The sequence below is a fragment of the Molossus molossus genome, unplaced genomic scaffold (assembly GCF_014108415.1).
Source record: "Molossus molossus isolate mMolMol1 unplaced genomic scaffold, mMolMol1.p scaffold_m16_p_1, whole genome shotgun sequence".
NCBI classification, from domain to species: Eukaryota; Metazoa; Chordata; class Mammalia; order Chiroptera; family Molossidae; genus Molossus; species Molossus molossus.
The window spans coordinates 239222181-239246517 of NW_023425344.1; the positions used below are offsets into that span (position 1 = coordinate 239222181).

Consider the following 24337-nt stretch of genomic DNA (forward strand, 5'->3'; position numbering starts at 1 on the left):
TAGGAGCACCAAAATATATTAAAAATCTTCTGGAGGACTTCCAAAGAGAAATCGACAATAATATAATCATAGCAGGGGACTTCAACACCCCGTTGACAGCACTGGATAGATCCTCTAGGCAAAAAATTAGCAAGGAAACAGAGACTCTAAATGAAGCACCAGACCAAATGGATTTAATAGATATCTACAGAGAATTACACCCCAAAACTACAGAATACACATTCTTCTCAAGTGCACATGGGACATTCTCAAAGATAGACCACATGATAGGACACAAACTAAATCTCTACAAGTTCAAGAAGACTGAAATCATATCAAGCATCTTCTCAGATCACAATGGCATATAACTAGAAATCAATTGCAACAAGAACATGCAAAGACATTTCAACACATGGAGGCTAAATAGCATGTTATTAAAAAATGAATGGGTCACCGAGGAGATCAAGGAAGAAATCAAAAACTTCCTGGAAACCAATGAAAATGAACACACAACAACACAAAATCTATGGGATGCAGCGAAAGCAGTTCTGAGAGGGAAGTTCATAGCACTACAGGCCTACCTCAAAAAACAAGAAAAATTTCTAATTGACTGTCTAACCTCACAACTTAAAGAATTAGAAAGCAAACAAAAAGAAAACCCCAGAGCAAGTAGAAGGAAGGAAATAGTAAAGATCAGAGCAGAAATAAATGACATAGAGACCAAAAAAACAATTCAAAGGATCAATGAAACAAAGAGCTGGTTTTTCGAAAAGATAAACAAGATTGATGGGCCCTTAGCTAGACTCACCAAGAAACAAAGAGAGAGAACCCAAATACACAAAATCAGAAATGAAAGAGGAGAAGTAACAACCGACACCACGGAAATACAAAAGATCATTAACAACTACTATGAACAACTATATGACAAAAATTCGACAATCTAAGCGAAATGGACAAATTTCTAGAAACACACAGTCTCCCAAAACTATTCCCAGAAGAGATAGAAAACGTGAACAGACCAATAACAACTAAGGAAGTTGAAGAGGTAATCAAGACGCTCCCAGCAAACAAAAGCCCAGGCCCAGATGGCTTCACGGGGGAGTTTTACCGAACATTCAAAAAAGAACTAACACCCATTCTCCTCAAACTATTTCAAAAAATTCAAGAAAAAGGAAGACTTCCAAACACGTTCTATGAGGCCAGCATAATTCTAATTCCAAAACCAGAAAAAGACACTACGAAGAAAGAAAACTACAGGCCAATATCCCTGATGAACATAGACGCCAAAATCCTGAACAAAATATTAGCAAATCAGATCTAGAAATACATCAAAAAAATTATTCACCATGACCAAGTGGGATTCATTCCAGGGATGCAAGGCTAGTACAATATTCGCAAATCAATAAACGTGATACACCACATAAACAAAATGAAGAATAAAAACCACATGATCATATCAATAGATGCTGAAAAAGCATTCGACAAAATCCAGCATCCATTTCTGATAAAAACGCTCAGCAATATGGGAATAGAGGGATCATATCTAGACATAATAAAGCCCATATATGAAAGGCCTACAGCCAACATAATACTCAATGGACAGAAACTAAAAACATTTCCATTAAGAACAGGAACAAGACAGGGATGTCCACTTTCGCCACTCTTATTTAACATCGTACTAGAAGTCTTAGCCACAGCAATCAGACATGAAGAAAAAATAAAAGGGATCCAAATTGGAAAGGAGGAAGTGAAACTGTCATTATTTGCAGATGACATGATATTATACATAGAAAACCCTAAAGACTCCATCAAAAATCTACTAGACTTAATAAATGAATTTGGCAAAGTAGTAGGATACAAAATTAACGTCAATAAATCGACGGCATTCTTGTACACCAATGATGAACTCACAGAAAGAGAAACTGAAAAAACAATCCCATTTACCATCGTGCCAAAAAATTAATATACCTAGGAATAAACTTAACCAAAGAAGTAAAGGACCTATTTGCAGAAAACTACAGAACATTGAAAAAAGAAATAGAGGAAGATATAAAAAAGTGGAAGCACATACCCTGTTCATGGATTGGAAGAATTAACATCATTAAAATGTCCATACTACCCAAAGCAATCTATAGATTCAATGCAATCCCTATCAACATACCAACGACATATTTCATAGAACTAGAACAAATACTTCAAAAGTTCATATGGAACCAAAAAAGACCCCGAATAGCCACAGCAATCTTGAAAAAAAAAAAGAACAAAGTAGGTGGGATCACAATACCAGATATCAGGTTATACTACAAAGCGACTGTAACCAAAACAGCCTGGTACTGGCACAAGAACAGGCATATAGACTAATGGAACAGAACTGAAAACCTAGAAATGGATCCAAGGCAATACGCTCAATTAATATTTGACAAAGGGGGCAAGAGCATACAGTGGAGTAAAGACAGCCCCTTTATTAAATGGTGTTGGGAAAATTGGACAGCTACATGCAAAAAAATGAAACTAGACCATCAAATTACACCATACACAAAAATAAACTCAAAATGGATAAAAGACTTAAATGTGACCCGTGAATCCATAAAAATTCTAGAAGAAAATGTAGGCAACAGAATTTCGGACATCATACGGAGTAGAATTTTCACTGATACATCACCTAAGGCAACGGAAACAAAGGAAACAATGAACACATGGGACTACATCAAACTCAAAAGCTTCTGCACAGCAAAAGAAACAACCATCAAAATGGAAAGGCAACCCACCGTATGGGAGAATATCATTGCCAACGATGTATCAGATAAGGGGTTAATTTCCAATATATATAGAGTGCTCAGACAACTCAACAAAAGGAAGACAAAGAACCCAATTAAAAAATGGGCAGAGGAGCTGAATAGACACCTTTCCAAACAGGACATACAAATGGCCAAAAGACATAAGAAGAAATGCTCAACATCACTAATCATCAGAGAGATGCAAATTAAAACAACAATGAGGTATCACCTCACACCTGTCAGAATGGCCGCTATCAACAAATCATCAAACAACAAGTGTTGGCGAGGGTGTGGAGAAAAGGGGACTCTAATACACTGCTGGTGGGAATACAGACTGGTGCAGCCGCTATGGAAAACAATATGGTGTTACCTCAAAAAATTAAAAATTGAACTTCCATTTGACCCAGGGATCCCACTTCTAGGAATATACCCTAAGAAGCCTGAAACACCAATCAGGAAGAATATATGTACCCCCATGTTCATAGCAGCACTATTTACAATAGCTAAGATCTGGAAACAGCCCAAGTTTCCATCAGTAGACGAATGGATAAAAAAGCAGTGGTACATATACACAATGGAGTACTATGCAGCGGTAAGAAAGAAAGATCTCTTATCCTTTGAGACGACATGGAGGGACCTGGAAAATATTATCCTAAGTGAAAGAAGCCAAGCGGAAAAAGACAAATACCACATGATCTCACTTATATACGGAATATAATGAACATAACAGTCTGAGGAATACAGTAGACCCAGAAACATGGAAGTAGGGCACAGACTGACATCCCTCAGAAGAGGGGGTGGAGGGTTGGGGGGGGGGGTGGGAAGAGATAAACCACAGAACTTATATGCATGTATGCATGACCAATGGACATGGACAACTAAGCCGGGGACGGGGTGGAGGTGGGGTGGGGTGGAGGGTGCCAATGGGGTAAAAAAGGTAAAATATCTGTAACAAAAAAATAAATAAAAAATTTATTAAAAAAAAAAAAAGTAAAATAAAATTAAATTAAATTAAAAAATAAAAAAAAGTTTTGTTTAAATGTACAGGAATAAACCCTGGCTGGTTTGGCTCAGTGGTTAGAGTGTTAGCTTGCGGACTGAAGTATCTCTGGTTCGAGTCTCATCAAGGACATGTGCCTAGTCTTCAGGTTTGAACCCGGGCCCTGGCAGGTCCTTTGGGAGTCAACCAGTCGATGTGGCTCTCTCACATCATTTCTCTCTCTCTCACTTCCATTTTCTCTAAAAAAATCATTGGAAAAATATCCTTGGGATTAACAACAACAAAATGTATAGGAGTAAAAATACTTCTCTTTACTTTGTAAATGTGTATACACTATGACTGGATGAGTTTGTGATGAAGTATTAAATCCAGGTCTGAAAACTGATTTGTGCCCTATGTGGTTTACAATTTGAAAATTGAACTTGGGAAATGTCTTCACAAAGTCTCTTTTTTCTAATATTTGTTTCACATCTTTCTGTATTTATATATTTTATCTGAAAGGTTTAAGAGTATTTAGTATAAATTCAAAATTGCTGGCATTTATAAGTATACTTATCTATGTGAAAAAGAGACATTTTCCTTTTAAAATGTGAACTTCTTTCACAGTTACTAATTTCCAGTTACAAATAACTAAAGTAATAAAACATTCCATTTCAATATCATTTTGTAGCATATAAATAATTTTTTTTATCCTCACCTGAGGACATTTTTCCATTTTTTGTTCACATAGAGTGGGAGGGAGGGAGGGGGGGGGAGAGAGAGAGAGAGAGAGAGAAAAACATCGACGTGGAATTTTTAGAAAATATCTAACAGAAAAAAGGAGTTTGGACATTACTTAATTTCATAGGTTAAATCCTTTTCAAAATATGAACAATACATCAATGTAGGCAATAAATGATGAAATAAATCATATTTGTTTAAAATGTACCAATGCAACGGTGAATTTCTTTCAAAAAAATTTTACATTTTGAATAATTTCAGATGTTTATTAAAAGAGACAAAGATAACACAGTGTTCTCATATACAGTCCTCCTCACTTAGTTTCCCTTAGTGTAATGTCTTACATTCCTATAGACTATTTATCAAAACTAAAAAAAACAACATATTTGCTATATTACTATTAACTGAACTCCAGACTTCATTCAGATTTTACCTGTTTTCTCACTCTTTTCTGTTCTAGGATCCATTCTACAATATCACATTACACTAAGCTAAATCACTTTGAAAAGTAGTAACTTCTTGAATTTCCTGGACATAAAAAGAAGCAGTTCCTTACCTGCTCTACGCCAAAATTTCATGTGCTTAATTCCAGCTGTAATTAATTTATCAGGCACGTAGGGGTTCATCTTTACAACAAAAATCTTATCTTTACTTCCTCTGAAATAAATACCAAAATGTTTTAATTCTTAAGCTAAATCTCTCCTGTAATAACTTCTGCCTAACCCATACCCTATCTTGATTCCCCCATTACTAAATGCTTGGCCCACATGTCTCTAGGTTTGGGCTATGTAATCATGCATTTGTACATTTGTTATTTTATCATTACTTGAATTTATTATTAACTCTTCTCAACAGAATTTTAAAAGACAGGAACAGTTAAACATGAACTTCTTTTGCATGGTTCCTACTATAGTACTACGCACAAGGAATGCTATTTGTGGCCTGAATAAGTTAAATATAATTTTAAAAAAACTTTGTTATAGTTTAATATAGCCTTTCCAAACACAAAGTTCCTCTTAAACTCTCTTTTATTTGGGCATTGTCTATATACTCTGAAAAAAAGCATTAATCTATATTTTTTAAATGCTTTAATGTCTCACTTTGAGGACTAGAAAGTTAGAAAAAGCCTGATACTTGACTATTTCCTATTTCAAAGAAATTGTTAATATTTTTAATCATTAAAATAACACATGCTCATTGTAGAAAATTTATAAAATAAAAAGTATAACAGAAAAAGTTAAAAAAGCTATAGCTTCTTTGTGATATGTATGTATATATCTTCTTTCACTCAAATATATAATATGAGCTTTCATGCTTTCCAATAGCTGTATAATAATTTATCATATAGAATTCACTTTACCTATAAATGGAAATTTTAGATAATAGCTATTTCCAATGTCATATTACATTATATTTATTTGTCTTTTTACTATGATCACATTACTTATTCAATGATGAAAAAGATAACAGAGACAGAAAAAGTTTACATGTTTGCTTGATTCCAAAACTGTTTTTTAAAAAATTTTAAGTCCAAAGTAATTTCGATATTTTGCAATGTGATATCAACTTTTCCCCTACCTTGCTATTGAAAGTTTCTCTCCTTTCTTCCAGTCCCACAGCACAATGGTGTGGCTATCATCTATTCCAACTGAAGCCAAACGTTTCCCATCCGCTGTGAAAATTAACAAGAGAGACATACTGACCATTAACATTCAGAAGACAAAACCACAACATCATATTTAAAGTTTTATAAAATAATATTAAATGTTAGGTGTACATGCAGCTATAAAAAGAACCAGAATTTATAAGGGGAGAATTGTTTTTCAATGCATCTAAACATACCTGCTGACATTTTCTCTGACTTCATTTACTTTATCCACCAGGCTGAGATGGGGGAAAGAAAAATGATTAGCCCAGCCCATGTGGCTCAGTGGTTGAGCATCGACCCATGCACCAAGAGGTCACTGGTTCGATTCCCGGTCAGGGCACATGCCCAGGTTGTGGGTCTGATCCCCAGTGGGGGACATGGGGGAGGCAGCCAGTCGATGTTCTCTCTCATCGATGATTCTCTCTCTCTCTCTCCTTTTCTCTCTAAAATCAATAAAGAAAAAAAATTCTTTTAAAAAGAAAAAAGATTAGAAAAGTGGAAAAAAGACATAAAATGAGAAGGAAAAATTAAGAAAGAAGAGAGGAAGAAAATATTGACTTCAATTAAATTCATCATAAGAACTCTATTGTAATATAAAAACTCACAGTGATTATGAAAAGTTAATCAAATGAAAAAAATGTAGGTTACAACCAGATATTGCCATTTATATGACTATTTTTAGTAAAGGCCAATTATTTTGTTACTGTCATCAAGCAACAAGTAATGAATGTGTTAGACAAATGACTGAGATAAGTTAGTCATGCTGACAGGTGTGCATGTGTTTATAAGTTGTAAAGGCTCAAACTACAAAAAAATGTTTGCCACTCTGCCATGCTTTAAAATATATATATTTTTATTGATTTTTAGAGAGAGAGGAAGGCAGAAAAAGAGAGAGCTACATCGACCAGCTACCTCTTATACACCCCCTTCCGTGCCCTAACTGGGAATTGAACTGAATCCTTTCCGGCATGGGACCACACCTAAACAACTAAGCCACACTGGCCAGGGCCCTGCAGTGCTTTTTGAAAACTCCCGTCAGTTCATTTCTACCAGTGGTATTTTTCTTGTTGACTCCGTTAGCTTGCCATTCATTCTCGTTTCTTGACTTTTATTATATTTATTTATTATTTATTTACTTCTTGTTAATCCTCACCGGAGAATAATTTTCCACTGATTTTTTAGATAGAGTGGAAAGGAGAGGGGGGGGAGAGGTAGGGAGGAAGAGACAGACAGACAGACAGACATTGATTGGTTGACTTTCACACAACCCCAACCAGGGCTGGAGATTGAACATGCAACTCAGGTACTTGCCCTTGACTGGAATCAAACCCTCGACCCTTCAATCCTCAGGCCAACACTCTAACTGGCCCTGAGTCAAAATGGCCAGGGCTTGTTTCTTGACTTTTAGCAGATCCCTGAATGTGTATATACATTTCCCTAAAAAATCTCTACTATGAATAATTCAATATTACTTCAGTCAGAGCAGCAGGAAGCACAAGTTACCATTTCTTAATATAAAAATTCCGTCAATGGTATCCCTGGTTCCTGGTCCACACCCCAGCTTTCACAGTAGATCTGTTTTTGTATTTTCATCTATCTTTAATTGTTAAACTTCCATACATACAGCAAAGAGCTAACATTATTTGAAATTATTTAGATAAGACAGCTTGGAATGGTCACTTCACAGAAACATTATAAAAGAAATATTTCAGGTCTCACCTCTTTCTTTCTTAGCTTTCACCCTAAATATTTTCAAAACTTACTCTGTGGCTATAAGACACTGAGATCAGTTTGCCCAAAGTAGGAGCTGTATAATATTAGTAGTAACTGAGATAATTTTAGACGTTCTGTAGTCATTTTTATTTTAAGAGAAACATATTTATATTAATGGGTATCAAAAATTATACTCATTGAATTATAATTTTAAAATACCCAGAAAACCCACACTTACCAAGTCCTGACTAGTTAGGATAAGAATATGCACACTGAAAAGTCTTGTCAACATTGAATTAGACTAAAATGCTATGTACTGCCTCTGTATTTTAATCATTTGTACTGATAGAAAACAGCCTTACCTGAAAAATCAACAGCACAGACACCATATTGATGGTAGCCCTTTAATATAGACAATGGTTTAACGGTCTCTGTATCCCATATGTGAATTGAGGGATCCCTACCTACCTAAAATAGAAAGAATTATAAAAGTCATTTTATACAATTAAATAATTTATTTTCATATCTTTTTTAAAATCCTCACCTGAGGATATTTTTCCATTGATTTTCAGATACAGTGGGAAGGAGGGAGGAAGAGAGAGAGAGGGAGAAAGAAACATCGATGCAAGAAACACACTGACTGGTTGCCTCCTGCATGACCCGACCAGGGTCGGGAATCAAACTGCAACAGAGGTACATGCCCTTGACCGGAATCGAACCCGAGACTCTCTGGTATGCGGGTTGACACTCTTAACCATTAAGCCAAACCAGCCAGGGCTATATTTTGATATCTTTTAAAAGGAAATAAAACAGATTTTATAGACTTTTTCCTATTTGTTGTTGGCATTTATCAAATGAAAAATATAAATTAGACGGTATTATGTGACTGTTTTTCTTATATTTGTTGAAAAGCTAATGAGGTTAGGCTCAGTGTTTCTAGCAATATCCTAGAACTAAGTGACTCCTAAATCTTGTACTTCATCAATAAAGATAATGCATACTGAGCACCTATTATTGGCAGTGTTTCTATGCTAGATATATGAGCACTAGGACATTAAGGTAAATTTTGCACCCTCATTGGGAAAACAAGGTAATTTCAGTTAAATAATAACAGCTGATAATATATGCTTATGAAGATGAAAATGTTGGAAAGAAAATCATGGAAGATACGATACTTGACCTGGGCCTTCAGAAAGTGCAGGTCTTAAATAAAAACAAAAGAAAGCAAGCACATCCCAGTCTAGTCTAGTCTAATGGTGCAAACAAAGATCAGAGGGGTTAAAGCACTGAACAGGTAAACAAGGCTCTGAATAAACAATTTTATTGCAGCACTCTATCACCTATCTTTTAATTTGGTTTATGATGTTTGCTAAAGCACAAGTAAACTATCAATCCCTTCCCATTCCCCGCATAAAGTGCCTTTATTTATTTACAGGGCTTAGGAAAGAGTAAAAAACTCTAGAAAAGGAAATTTCAAAATAGGGTTTCAGTGAGGGCCCAGGTGCAGTGAGTAGTGACTCCAGGCTGGAGTCTTGCCCTTACTGGTGGTCACTTCCAGGTTATAACAGTTCTCCCTCAGTCTCTCGACTGGCATCCTTTGGGCCCTAGCAACTGGCCCGAACAACTTCTCAGCTCTTGGTCAACCCTGTCACCCTGTGCCAACTCTTCGTTATACAGAATTTCATAACTGCCAAGAACTTCAGAGGGGGATTTGTTCCACTTACAGTCTGGAATTTCACCCTAAGAGACTGCAATGTTGTGGGTGTTGTTAATCAGGTTACACTTAAGGATCCGATTCTGGAGACTAGAAATGGGGATGTGTTAACTCAATCAGCCAGGACTTCAGCCTGTTGTAGATGATGTCGTAGCAGTGCTTGTTGTTCATCACATCTTCAGTGACCCCACTCGTCACTGAAGTGGATCTGATTGGACAGCTTGCTGGTCACCTCCTTGCCTCGGGTATTCTCTAGGTACAGCTGCAGGTTGTTCACTTGGCCCCGTGGATGTGGTTGTATTCCTCCCCATGTTTCTAAATGGCAGCACTGGTGAGTGAATAAACATGTTGTCCAGCTCTCTAGTACTGGAGGGTGTGCTTTATTGTGCAGAAGTGGCAAAATCCAAGCTCATACATGTAACAGTGCAGCAGGCGGTCCATAGACACCAGGACATATAAGTGCAGGTCGATTTTTCCCCACACTAATTAGTAACGGGGTTGTTGATTTGAGAGAGAGCATGTAGGCTTTCTTAGTGGGTGGAGACACACATGCAGATGTTTTGCTGTCCTGGGGCCACTTTTTGATTGCAAGATCTTATTGATCAGAAAGATGCCCTTGCCCTGGGCTTTGCCACAAGTTTCATGATCCAGGTGCTGGAGGGGCTTTTCCCGAACTCCATGAACAGGTTGTAATTGGATGGCAGCATGCAGGTGACCAGGGCAAAGTCCAGATAAGATTATTTTTCTATTCTCATCTTGTTTGGCCAAAGGACTCCCTTCTTTCTCCAGCTCTTTCCTATACCTTTTTTGTAGTTTTTATTAATCACTACCCAAGGATATTTTTTCCATTGATTTTTTTAGACAGAGTGGAAGGAAGGGAGGGGGAGTAAGAGAGAGAAAGAGAGAGGGAAAGGGGGAGAGAGAAACATCGATGCTCTAGAGATTCACAGATTGGTTGTCTCCCACACGACCTCACCTGGGGCTGGGATCAAACCTGCAACCCAGGTACATGCCCTTGACCAAGAATCAAACCCACAACCCTTTGGTCCGAGGGCTGACACTCTAAACACTGAGCCAAACTGGCTATGGCTCCTATATCTTTTTTTTTTTTTAACCTCACCCAAGGACTTTTTTGCATTTATCTTCAGATAGAGCAGGAGGAAGAGAGAGAGAAAAACATCAATGTGAAAGAGACACATTGACTGATTGCCACCCACACAACCCCAACTAGGGTTGGGGACAAACCACAACTGAGGTATGTGCCCTTAGCAGAAACCGAACCCGGGACTCTCTGGTCCGTGGGCCGATACTCCAACCAACTGGGCCACACCAGTCAGGGCATGATTCTTTTGATAACTTCATAGTACTACTCTCTCCTGATTCTACGGTCTCCTTGACTGTTACTACTACTACTGAGTTCCCCTCACAATTTCATTACCCATCCCTTAAATACAAACTTCCTCAAGATTCTGGCTTTAATACTTTAATACTCTGGTCTTTTCATTCTCCATTTTTGCCCCAAAACTCTCAGTTTCAATGGTTAAATCAACAAATGACTCCTGTCTGCTGTTAAACTTTTCTTCTGAATTCAAGACTTACATTTTCAATTGCCTACTTGACATCTTACATAGAGATGATGATGATGAAAATTAACATTTATAGAGAACTGACTTATGTTCCAGCAACTGCTCTAAACACTGGATGAAGACAATCACAACAACTCTATGAGACAGGCATTGAGAGTACCCTTATTTTAAAAGATGAGGAAACTGAGGCATAGAGAGGATAAGTAATTTTCTTACACTTAACAAGTGGAGGAACTTGAATTTAAACACCATATTCAATGCATGATGAAATAATAACAGAGTATTGTTAGAGCACACTTGGGACACATATCAGTCAGAAATGAAACAAGAAGAAAGAGGTGGGGCAAGTTCTCAGATATGTTACTTAACCTAAGTTTTAGGAGGAGGAGGAATTAGACAAAGTTGGAGGGTTGAACAGAAGTGAAGAGGATGAATTTTCCAAGAGGAGGGGCCTAAGGAAAAGACATGAAGCAGCACTATACATGATGGATAAATTCTAAACAGCTCAGAAGGCAGGAGCATAGTTTACAAGGAGGTAAATGGCAAAATATAAAAAGAGGAATTTGGAGAGTTAGAATTGCATGCTTATGAATTTAGACATTAGCCTACAAGCTACTAATAAACAATGAAAAAAACAAAGCTTATTAGTGAATCAGGGAAATAGATAGGAAAAAAAAGAAAACCTGAAGTCAGGACACCAGTTGGTTGGTTACAGTAATAGATTAGAAATTATGAAGCACTGAATTGCCAGTAAAGATAATGTAAAATAAAATAAAAATTTTTTAAACCCAACAAAGCAAATATATATTTAGGGTAGAGAATTAAGCTATATTCGGGGTAAATAATGGATGCAACCCCAAGACTGACTGGCTAGAGAGGTTGAAGAAAAACAAGACTGACTTGCAGGCTTATGTAACCAAGTTAAACAGTGCCATGTTCTCAGTAGGAAACAGGCTTGGAATCCCATTTACTTCCATTTTAGACATGCTGAATCTGAGCCACCCACAAAACATCTAAATGAGTGTATTTTTAGTGGCTTGTATATCTTTCATAATTCATCCAACTTTATGTTAGATTGTGAGCTCTTGGTAGTGGCACCAAGTCTAAGTTATTTTGTGTTCCTCGCAGCATTTAAAGTATTCAAATAGAAAGTACTTAGCAAATATTTGCTGAATTAAATAAAATTTCCAAAATGGTATAATCAGTCAAGATACTCAAGTTGAAATATATAAATAAGTTGCCAGGTAAGGTTCTTTCAGTTTCTCTTACCTCGAATTATACTCACAGTTCCTGACAACTTGTATTTTATTCTCCAAAAAACAAAACACCACTCAGATTTGTCATTGAAATATCAAAACTCAGATAAAATACTTCAAAAATACTTTTATTTTTAATAAAGACATTTTTTCACTTTGGACAATTTTAAGGAACACATTTATTTTAGAAGTCTGTAATTACAGAGGTGGGACTGGCTGGCTGTAATAAGGGACAGAAACGGCATGAAAAACCCTGGGGATGGTACCGGAGGCAGTGCAAGTGCAAGCCCAAGCCTTGGGAGCAAGGCTCTGCCTCAAAACGAGAAGCAAAGGAGCCAAGGCTTGATGGTAAAGGAAATTAGAATATGTCACCTGAAAATATGCCTCTTTAACATAAAAATTATTTAGAACTGAAGGCAATAAAGCAACAGCAAACCCAGAAAAAGTTCTTTCTTTCCTTTCAATTTTTTTAATCCTCACTGGAGGACATTATTTTGCATTTATCTTCAGATAGAGTGGGAGGGAGAGAAGGGGAAGAGAGAAAGAGAGAAACATCAATGTGAGACAGACACATCGAGTGGCTGCCACTCACATGACCCCAACCGGACAGGGACAAACCGAACCCGCAGGCTGATGCTCTGAGCCAAACCGGCCAGGGCAAAAGTTCTTTCTTTTCTTGCATGTACGTCTTCCCCTCAAGAATGAGTGTTTATCAAAGCAAAAAGATGTCTTATTTATCTTTATATTCTCAGCACATTTCCTGGTACATAGCACGTGCTCTATGAAAGTTTTGGAATGAATGAGAGAAAAGAGGGAAGGAAGGGAAGGAGAGAAAGGAAGGCAGACAGACAGAGAGGGAGGCACAGATGGAGGAAGAAAAAGGGAAGTTTTCCATCTTTTCAGGGAAGCCATCTAGGATGATGTAAGTTGCCCAGCCTCACCCACAATATATCCTAGAAGATATATTTACACAATGTTTAAAAACAGATAAAGGGCCCTGGTCAGTTTGGCTCAGCGGTTAGAGCGTCGGCCTGTGGTCCTGAGAGACCCGGGTTCAGTTCCCGCTAAGGGCACGTACTTCGGTTGCAGTTTGTCCCCGGCCCTGGTTGGTCGTGAGGGTGGGAGCCACTCGATGTGTCCCTTTCACATCGATGTTTCTCTCTCTCTCTCTCCCTTCCTCTCTCTCCCTCCCACTCTATCTGTACAAAAAATGGAAAAATATCCTTGGGTGAGGATAAAAAAAAAAAAAAAAAACAGATAAAGGGCTTTACTACTTATTAGGTGAAAGATCTTACAGAAAATTAACTTTTTTAAAGCCTATACTTCCTCATTTGTAAACTGGAGGAAATGGTCTCACTCTCCTGAGGTGATGTGAGAATAAAATAAATACATTTCAAGAAATGAGTAAAGTGCTTACGTACAGCACAAATTTATAAACACCACCCGTCTTTCCATTCTTCTCTAAGAATATCCATATAGAGAGGTATCAGTGAAGACTTTTCTCAGTGTTTATTATTTCAATATTTCAGTTATGTACCTAGGTAAACCTGAATAGGTTCCTATCATGGTTATAAAACAAAAATATAATTATCCTGTTTGTCACAGAACATTTGTTAGATAACTTATACCATTAAAAAAAAAACCATATTTCTAGTCTTTATGCTCTCGATAATTTTTACTCACAAATTTTTAAAAATTAATATTATCCTTACAGAAAGAATATAGATCAGAGCTCTTTACTTCCAAATTCAAATAAAATAATTAAACAATAATAGTAAAGACTCTAAAGAAAACTAAGAAAAAAGTTGGGGTAAATTTTATTTGTAGTATGAAAATAAAATCCCATTCTAAAGAATTCTTTAACTCTTTATTTACTAGAATACAAAAGATAAATTTTTAAAAAGTGGACTTATCTAGCTTTAAAGCCAAACAAAGGTCTAACCTACCTGGCCTGTTGCCACATAGTCTTTCAAAGGATGAATAGCCAGGCAGAGAATATCATCATCATGACCCAGGTAAAAGCGCTGTGTGTTCTGTTGTCGATTATAAATGACACCCACTGCTGCCACATGGTACACAATTTCACCAATTTGAGTATAAAACAGATTACTGCGACAGTCATAACCTCTGTAACTAAATATAGAAAACATATCATATAATATGAACTTTGGTCTTTTATCTGATACATTTGGACTATATAGAGGAGAAGTAAGTACTTTTTGGGTCATTCAATTTCTAATTTTACAAGACACTAAGCCATTAAAACAAAATACAAAATCTCAGAGCACATAAACTTTTATGAATTGCTCTAATTATGAATAGCTAAATCCAAGCTATACAATTTAATGAAAAAAATCAAGGTGCAGATAAATACATATAGTACAGTACTATTTATATATAAATACAGACTAACTTTGTATACCATAAAACAAAAACAGGTGCTTTTTATAAGTGAAAGGATATAGAAAAGAATATATATTTGCATTTGTCTGTGCGTGCATAAATATTTCTGGAACTAAGTAACAGTGTTCATCCTTAGTGCAGGGGAAATGACGGCTGGAGAGTAGAGGTGAGAAGAATTTCAAAGTGTACCCTTTTATACACATTGTTGAAATATGATAATATACAATATATTCCAAAAATAAGTTTAAACAATTTAAAAATAAGTTTAAACAATTCTTCTGAAAAAAAGTAGCCAAATCTTCTTAAAATAGGTTACTACAATTTCATTTATAGCAACCTCTCTGCACTTCAAAGAAAAACAATTCATAAAACATAACTGCATGGTATTACTGCCTATTAACACGGGAGAAAAAATACTTTTGCTAAATTAATTCTTTTTTAAATTCTTGAAAGCATTATCAGTCAGGTAGGAAAATGACTGGGTGAGGAGAAAAAAGGAGTTGGATTGAAGAATCTGTTGTTCCAGGATGAAATATGAGACTTGTATTGTGCCAAATGTTCTAAAACAATCCAAAAACTATATTTTACTGAAATTAAAATATGAAGGCCAAATGGTCAGGCAAAATGAATCTAAAATACTGTTCTAAATTAGACATACATAGGGGCAATAATCTCTAACATTTTACTATTCATTTGCTTAAGGAAAAGAGATCCATTTCTATATCTATAAAACTTTCATAAGACAAAGTAATTTTGTATTTAATAAACACGTATATAATGCTTATCATGTACGAGACAACAATCTAAGTTACCACAGCTATGTATGCATTTACTCCTCATCAGACCACCAGGAAGTAGGTACTATTATTTCCATTTACAGATGGGGCAACAGAGGCCCTGAGAGGTTATGTGACTTGCTCAAAGTCACACAGCCAATAAACGGAAGCCAAAATTCAAACATATAAATGAAAAATTGTTTTTTTATACCCATGAACAAAGTGTAATCGAATACTATTTCCTGGAGTCCGCTCTCTTCTTTTAGAAGTACCACTTTTTTGTTTCTCTTTGTATTGTTCTTTAAGCTGAGGTAGATCTTCTTTGTAAACCTTCAAATAATGCAGACATATTTTTAGAATATATATTAACAAAGGTTTTCACAGATCCCTAAGGTAACTTTCAGACATTGTAGTTACTACTGGTTACTAAAGTTTTAATGGCTGTCTTAAATAAAAAGGTACTTTATGAAATTTACTTCCTTGGGAAGAACCAATTTACATTTTCTATGTATCACACTGACGAATACATATTTAGTGTTCCATGATATTTTTGTACTTTTTTTCCCTCTACTGATTTTTTTTTTTAAGAGGGAGAGAGAGAGAGAGAAACATCTATGAGAGAGAATATTGACTGGCAACCTCCTGCATGCCCCCCACTAGGAATTGGGCCCACAACCTGGACATGTGCCTTGATCAGGAATCAAACCAGCAACCTCTTAGTGCATTGGTTGATGATCAACCAGTGAGCCACACTGGCCAGGCTTCTTGTACTTCTTAAGAGAATACTTTTAAAAGAGAATAAATAGGAGTGAACTGTGACAAAAAGCTACAGGCAAATATAATACAGGTACATTTACTATATCAAGCACTTACTATCAATGAACATTTCATAAAAGTGTACTTTAATTCTTAAAGAGGGAAAACAAATGGCCACATATTCTTTTTTTGTGATTCTAAATCACCAAAGATAATAAAAGAGTAAACAACAGGGAGCAAAATTAAGAAGAAACTAGACTTTTTGGGTAAAAATGAAGTGACAGAAAGAATGGCACAACAGGCAGAAAAAATGGTGGCGGAGTAAATGGAAGCTACGCAGATGATATCCCAGGACCAAATGGGAATTACAACTAAAATAAAGACAAATCCTCGGAGAAAAGCAACAGAAAAGCAGCGAGACAGGACCATATAACTAGAGACACACTGGGGACTCTTCGGAAGTGTGACAGGGTGTTGGGCTGGGAGACAACAGCCATCTTAGCTGTGAGTAGCGCCCTCGGGGATAAAATACCAAGCCTGTTCCACAATGCAAAGGGCTGGAACAGAGCACTAAATTGGCTACAGCCATTCACCTGCGGCCCCAGCAGAGGGAGGGCAGACTAGATACCCGGGATTTGGAGGGCACTCAGAGTTTTTGCTGAGTCATGGCCACAAAGGATGGTGGCCAGTGTGCTCCTTCCCAGAACTGTGGGGAAAAGCAGTAACCCCCCTCGAAGATTCAGCCCCTTCCAGGTGAGGCAAAGAATGTAACCAGCATCTATCCCACCCTCTGGAAATCCTCTTAGGCAGAACACCAGGGCTACATTCCAAGGCACTGAGTAACTGAGACTAATAGCCTCCAAGCAAAAAGCTAGGGGATAACTGAACCTTTCCTGGGCTTGCATTGCAAATCTACCCAGGAAAGTAAGACTTGACAGTGGTGTTTAACGTGGGCCCTCCCATGCTCATCCAAACCCAGTAGAGGGAGCCACAAACAGCAGAACACCAACACCCACAGTGAAAATTTGGCAGGCTCCAAACACTGAGATAACCAAAATGGTCAAAGAAACAAATCCCAAATGAAGGAACAAGAGAACTCTATTGAAGATGAGATAAATGAAATGCAGTTAAGCAAATTATCAGAGGTAGAGTTCAGAACCATGATCTTGAGGAAGCTCAACAGCATAAGTAAGTACATCAGCACCATGAGTAAAGATATAGAAACACTGAAAACCAACCAAGTGAAAATGAAGAATGACATAGGAGAAATAAAGAACACATTGGAAGGATTAATCAGCAGAGTAGAGGAAGCTGAGGACCTGATCAGTGAATTAGAAGACAGGGTAAAAAAAAATCAACCAATCAGAAAACCAAAAGGAAAAAACAATTAAAAAACAGGAAGATAGCTTAAGAGAAATGAGAGACAACTGGAAACATAATAACATTCTCATCATAGGAGTCCCTGAAGAGGAAGAAAATGGGCAAGGGTTAGAGAATATATTTGAAAAAATAGTGACAGAAAACTTTCCTAACTTGGTGAAGGAAGAAGACATTCAAGTTCAAGAAGTCATGCTTTCTTATCCAGTCACATACTCTGTGTCTTTTTATCAGAGCATTCAAATAATTTACATTTAAGGTGATTACTGATATATACTTATTTATTGCCATTTTTGTTTAGTGTGGTTCTATTTTTCTTCCTATTTCTTCTACTAATTACAGCAGTCCTTTTAACATTTCTGGTTTGGTGCTAATATATTCCCTCAGCCTTTTTTTTTTTTTTGTCTGGGAAGCTCTTTATTTGACCTTCATTTTGAATGACAGCCTTGCTGGATAGAGAGTAGTCTTGGATTCAGATCCTTGTTTTTCATGACCATGATTACCTCATGCCACTCCCTTCTGGCGTGTAGTGTTTCTGTTGAGGAGTCAGATGATAGCCTTATGGAGGTTCCTTTGTAGGTAACCTGTTGCTTATCTCTTGCTGCCTTTAAGATTCTCTCTTTATCTTTAATTTTTGGCATTTTAATTATTATGGATCTTGGTGTGGGCCTGCCTGGGTTCTTCTTACTTGGGGCTCTCTGTGCTTCTTGAACTTGAATGCCATCTTCCTTCACCAAGTTAGGAAAGTTTTTTGTCACTATTTTTTCAAATATGTTCTCTAACCCTTGCTCATTTTCTTCTTCTTCGGGGACTCCTATCTTAGCAGGGGATTTCAACACCCCACTGACATCACTGGATAGATTATCTAGACAAGAAATTAACAAGGAAACACAGACTCTAAATGAAGTGCTAGATCAAACAGATTTAATAGATATCTACAAAGAATTATACCCCAAAACTGCAGAATTCACATTCTTCTCAAGTGCACATGGGACATTCTCAAAGAGAGACCACATGATGGGACACAAACTAAGTCTCTACAAGTTCAAGATTGAAATCATATCAAGCATCTTCTCAGATCACAGTGGCATAAAACAAGAAATCAACTACAACAAGAACATGCAAAGACATTTGAAAACATGAAGGCTAAATAGCACGTTAATGAACAATGAATGGGTTACCATGGAGATCAAGAAGAAATTAAAAGCTTCCAGGAAACCAATAGAAATGAACACACAACAACACAAAATCTATGGGATGCAACAAAAGCAGTTCTGAGAGGGAAGTTCACAGCACTACAGGTCTACCTCAAGAAACAAAAAAAATTTCTAACTGACTACCTAACCTCACAACATAAAGAACTATAAAGCAAATTTAAAAAAAATTCACAGAAAGAGAAACTAAAAAAAAATACCATTTACCATCACAGCAAAAAAATTAAGATACCTACAAATAAAGTTAACCAAAGAAGTAAAGGACCTATTTGCGGAAAACTACAGGACATCGAACAAAGAAATACAGGAAGATATAAAAAAGTGGAAGCACATACCTTGTTCATGGACTGGAAGAATTAACATCATTAAAATGTCCATACTGCCCTGGCCGGTTTGGCTCAGCGGTTAGAGCGTCGGCCTGCGGTCCGGAGAGACCCGGGTTCAGTTCCCGCTAAGGGCATGTACTTCGGTTGCAGTTTGTCCCCGGCCCTGGTTGGTCATGCGGGTGGCAGCCACTCGATGTGTCCCTTTCACGTCGATGTTTCTCTCTCTCTCTCTCTCTTCCTCTCTCTCCCTCCCACTCTATCTGTACAAAAAATGGAAAAATATCCTCGGGTGAGGACAAAAAATAAATAAATAAAATAAATAAAATAAAATGTCCATACTACCCAAAGCAATCTATAGATAGATTCAATGCAATCCCCATCAAAATACCAACGACATACTTCACAGAACTATAACAAATATTTCGAAAGTTCATATGAAACCAAGAAAGACGCCAAATAGCCACAGCAATCTTGAAAAAGGACAAAGTGGGTGGGATCATAATATCAAATATCAGGTTATACTACAAAGCTACTGTAATCAAAAAAGCCTGGTACTGGCACAAGAATAGGCACAAATATCAATGGAATACAACAGACAACTCAGAAATGGACCCAAAACATTATGCTCAACTAATATTCGACAAAAGTGGCAAGAGCATACAGTGGAGTAAAGACAGCCTCTTTAATAAATGGTGTTGGGAAAATTGGACAGCTACATGCAAAAAAATGAAACTAGACCATCAACTTACACCATACACAAAAATAAACTCAAAATGGATAAATGACTTAAATGTGACTCATGAATCCATAAAAATCCTAAAACAAAGTGTAGGCAAAAAAATTTCGGACATTATACGCAGCAGAAATTTCACTGATACATCACCTAAGGCAACAAAAACAAAGCAGAAAATGAACATGTGGGATTACATCAAACTAAAAAGTTTCTGCACAGCAAAAGAATCAACCATCAAAATGGAAAGGCAACTCACTATATAGGAGACCATAACTGCCAATGATGCACATTGTAAGGGGTTAATTTCCAAAATCTATAGAGTGCTCATACAACTCAACAAAAGGAAGACAAAGAACCCAATTAAAAATGGGCATAGGAACTAAACAGACACCTCTCCAAACAGGACATACAAATGGCCAAGAGACATATAAAGAAATGCTCGCCCTGGCCGGTTTGGCTCAGCGGTTAGAGCGTCGGCCTGCGGTCCTGAGAGACCCGGGTTCGGTTCCCGCTAAGGGCGCGTACCTCGGTTGCAGTTTGTCCGCGGCCCTGGTCGGTCGTGCGGGTGGCAGCCACTCGATGTGTTCCTTTCACGTCGATGTTTCCCTCTCTCTCTCTGTTCCTCTCTCTCCCTCCCACTCTACCTGAACAAAAAATGGAAAAATGTCCTCGAGTGAGGATTAAAAAAAAAAAAAAAAAAAAAGAAATGCTCAACATCACTAATCATCAGAGAGATGCAAATTAAAACAAAAACGAGGTATCACCTCACACCTGTCAAAATGGCCGCCATCAACAAATCATCAAACAAGTGTTGGCGAGGGTGTGGAGAAATGGGGACTCGAGTATACTGTTGGTGGGAATGCAGCCTTGTGCAGCCACTGTGGAAAACGCTATGGTGTTTCCTCAAAAAATTAAGAACTGAACTTCCATTCGACTCAGTGATCCCGCTTCTAGGAATATACCCTAAGAAGCCTGAAACACCAATCGGAAAGAATATATGTACCCCCATGTTCATAGCAGCACTATTTACAATAGCTAAGATCTGGAAACAGCCCAAATGTCCATCAGTAGACGAATGGATAAAAACGCAGTGGTACATATACACAATGGAGTACTATGCAGCTGTAAGAAAAAAAGATCTCTTGTCTTTTGAGATGACATGGAGGGACTTGAAAAGTATTATCCTGCCCTGGCCGGTTTGGCTCAGTGGTTAGAGTGTCAGCCCACGAACCAGAAAGTCCCAGGTTTGGTTACAGTTCATCCCTGGCCCTGGTTGGGGTCGTGTGGGTGGCAACCACTCGATGTGTGTCTCTCATGTTGATGTTTCTCTCTCTCTCTTCCTCCCTTTCTCCCTCCCGCTCTATCTGAAGATAAATGCAAAAAATGTCCTTAGGTGAGGATAAAAAATAATAATAAATAAAAATAAATATAACAAAAAGTATTATTCTAAGCAAAACAAGCTAAGCAGAGAAAGACAACTATCATATGATCTCACTTACTTGTGGAATATAAAGAACATAACAGTCTGAAGAACAGGGTAGTCTTAGAGACATGGAAGTAGGGTACAGACTGACAATTCCCAGAAGAGGAGGTTGGGGGGAGATAAACCACTGAACTTATATGCATGTACGCATAATCAATGGACATGGACAACAAAGCTGGGGATGGGGCGGGGGAGTGAGGAGGAGGACGGTGTCAATAGGGGGAAAAGGAGAAACACCTGTAACAAAAACAAAACCAGAAACAAAAAAAGAATGGCAAAAATAAAAATAAAGTGATAATAAAAATTACCTGTCGATGGTAAGTGAGTTGTGTCTCTTGCTCAATTTCAGAATCCAGTTCTGGAACATCAGACAGATCTGAATCTGATTCATCACTATTAGAGTCTGCCAGACTTTCTGTAATTTTTAAAAATAAAACATTATTTATTTAAGAAAGATCCATTTTCAAAGCAGCACTGTAATATAAATGATTAAGAGCTGACTGTGCCAACTGACATAGAGACAAAGCATGAAACAATCAAATAAAATTACCTATTCAAGAGACACAAATGTCAGTAAACTATACTATAGATTATCTTCCTCTCCACTCACTTTAAACTCAATAGCTCCTTTAAGTCCCTTCACTGGCTCCTCAATGACGCTACATCAAATTTTAATGTCTATGCAAGCCTGGTTGGTGTGGCTCAGTGGTTGAGCATCGACCCATGCACCAAGACGTCGCAGGTTTGGTTCCCTTATCAGAGCAAATGCCCAGGTTGTGGGCCAATTCCCAGAGGGGGGCATGCAGGAGGTGGTGATCAATGTTCTTTCTGATTGATGTTTCCATCTCTCTCTCCCTCTCCCTTCCTCTAAGATCAATAAAAGAAAAACAACTTTTAAAAAATTAAAATTAAAAAATTTCTGTGCAAATATAAGTAAATATGACCTATACTTAACATGAAAAATAGCTAGAAAATACTATTAACAGATGAACTGACAGATAACTTTTCTTTGAAAAAAACCCCACAAAACTATATACAAAACCGAAATACCAATCTCCCATAGAATACATTAAATACTTGTTCTGCTAATGTAACTGTTTCATTGTCCATCATTTGATAGATTAAAATGCAATCAAAAGTACTTTGTATTCCATGCTCTGTGATATCTGACTTTAAACATATAGACCTGATATCTAATTTCCACTAAAAAAAAACCGTATATCATTAACGTATGAGGCTAGATTACATTTTAATAGTAAAAATTTATTTGGGGGTTACTGAAGAGTTTATTTGATAGAGAAATTGTTCAGGCAGTGTATACTACTACTCACCTTGGGGTGCTATGTGAAGAGCATCTTTTAGTTTTCTTTCAGGAATAAATTTCCACTGAAAGACAGAGTGATCTGCTCCACCGACAGAAATAACCCACTGATAATCATGTGACCATCTGACATTAGTTACATGAGCTGAATGGCCAATATATTTTTTAAACTTGGCCCCTATAACAAAAATATACCTTTAAATTGATAAACAAATGCCAACACAAAAATACCACCTCAAGAAATAATTTCTACCTGAACAAACATATCCTCTTTTTTTTTCTAATTTATTTATTTTTGTTACAGATGTTTCTCCTTTTTCCCCCAACTGATTCCCCATTCCCCTCCCTCCCCGCCCTGTCCCCAGCTTTGTTGTCCATGTCCATTGTTCATGAAAACATGCATACAAGTTCTGTGGTTTATCTCTCCCCCACCACCCCCTCTTCTGGGGATTATCAGTCAGTACCCCACTTCCATGTCTCTGGGACTACCCCATTCCTCAGACTGTTATGTTCATCATATTCCACAAATAAGTGAGATCATATGATACTTGTCTTTCTCTGTTTGGCTTGATTCGCTTAGGATAATACTTTCCAAGTTCCTCCTCCTTCTATTATCTTAATTATGAAAAAAGGAAAAATAAGGTGTACTCAAAAACCTGTTGAACAAATGAATGAGTCTACATCAAGGGATGTAAATATTTGTTCTACGGATTCACAACATAATTTAACAGGAACCACAAAGCTGTGAGGCATGATCTTACTGTTCTGAAAAAATCCTGCAGACACAAGGGGATCAACTGATTTCATATTACCATATTTGAATGTTTTGGTTTGAGGCCTTCAGTCTTAAGTGACATCCAACCAGTTTACTCCACCCCCACTGTTCTCAGTCCCAGCAGCCACAGGATCCTTTTAAAATTTCAGTCAACAAAATACTAATAAACCTAATACAGCAATGTCTGAAAAGGACTACACAACATGACCAAATAGAATTTATGTCAGGAAAGCATGGTTAATTCACATTTTAAAAAATCAATGTAATATGCCATATTAATCAAAATAAATTATGCCCAGTGGTTGTCCCAAAAACTGTCCTTTATAGTCATTTTTTAAATTGCTCCATTTTGTTTTTTTTTTCCAGAATAATTATTTATTTTTTTTAATTTTATTTTTGTTACAATGTTTCTCCTTTTTTACCCCATTGACATCCTCCTCCCCATACCCCCGCCCCATCCCCGGCTTTGTTGTCCATGTCCATTGGTTATGCATACATGCATACAAGTTCTGTGGTTTATCTCTTCCCACCCCCCCACCACTCCCTCTTCAGAGGGTTGTCAGTCTGTACCCTACTTCCGTGTTTCTGGGTCTACCCTATTCCTCAGACTGTTATATTCATTATATTCGATATATAAGTGAGATCATGTGGTATTTTTCTTCTTCTACTTGGCTTGTTTCACTTAGGATAATACTTTCCAGGACCCTCCATGTCGTCTCAAAGAATGAGAGATCTTTCTTTCTTACAGCTGCATAGTACTCTATTGTGTATATGTACCAC

At 37.2% G+C, this 24337-nt stretch overlaps 1 protein-coding gene and 1 pseudogene across 1 annotated transcript in view; both read right to left on the minus strand.

Annotated features, from left to right (window-relative positions):
• Positions 1-24337, minus strand: part of EML5 (EMAP like 5) — a 161916-nt gene that overhangs the window by 75420 nt on the left and 62159 nt on the right. Inside the window, exons 11-17 of the mRNA XM_036277252.1 lie at positions 22793-22960; positions 21770-21876; positions 15784-15902; positions 14340-14526; positions 8200-8305; positions 6055-6148; positions 5033-5133 (exon numbers count right to left, since the gene is read on the minus strand). Of these exons, the coding sequence (XP_036133145.1) occupies positions 5033-5133; positions 6055-6148; positions 8200-8305; positions 14340-14526; positions 15784-15902; positions 21770-21876; positions 22793-22960 (882 nt within the window). The remainder of the gene's footprint in view (positions 1-5032; positions 5134-6054; positions 6149-8199; positions 8306-14339; positions 14527-15783; positions 15903-21769; positions 21877-22792; positions 22961-24337) is intronic.
• LOC118641387 lies at positions 9386-11062 on the minus strand (annotated as a pseudogene).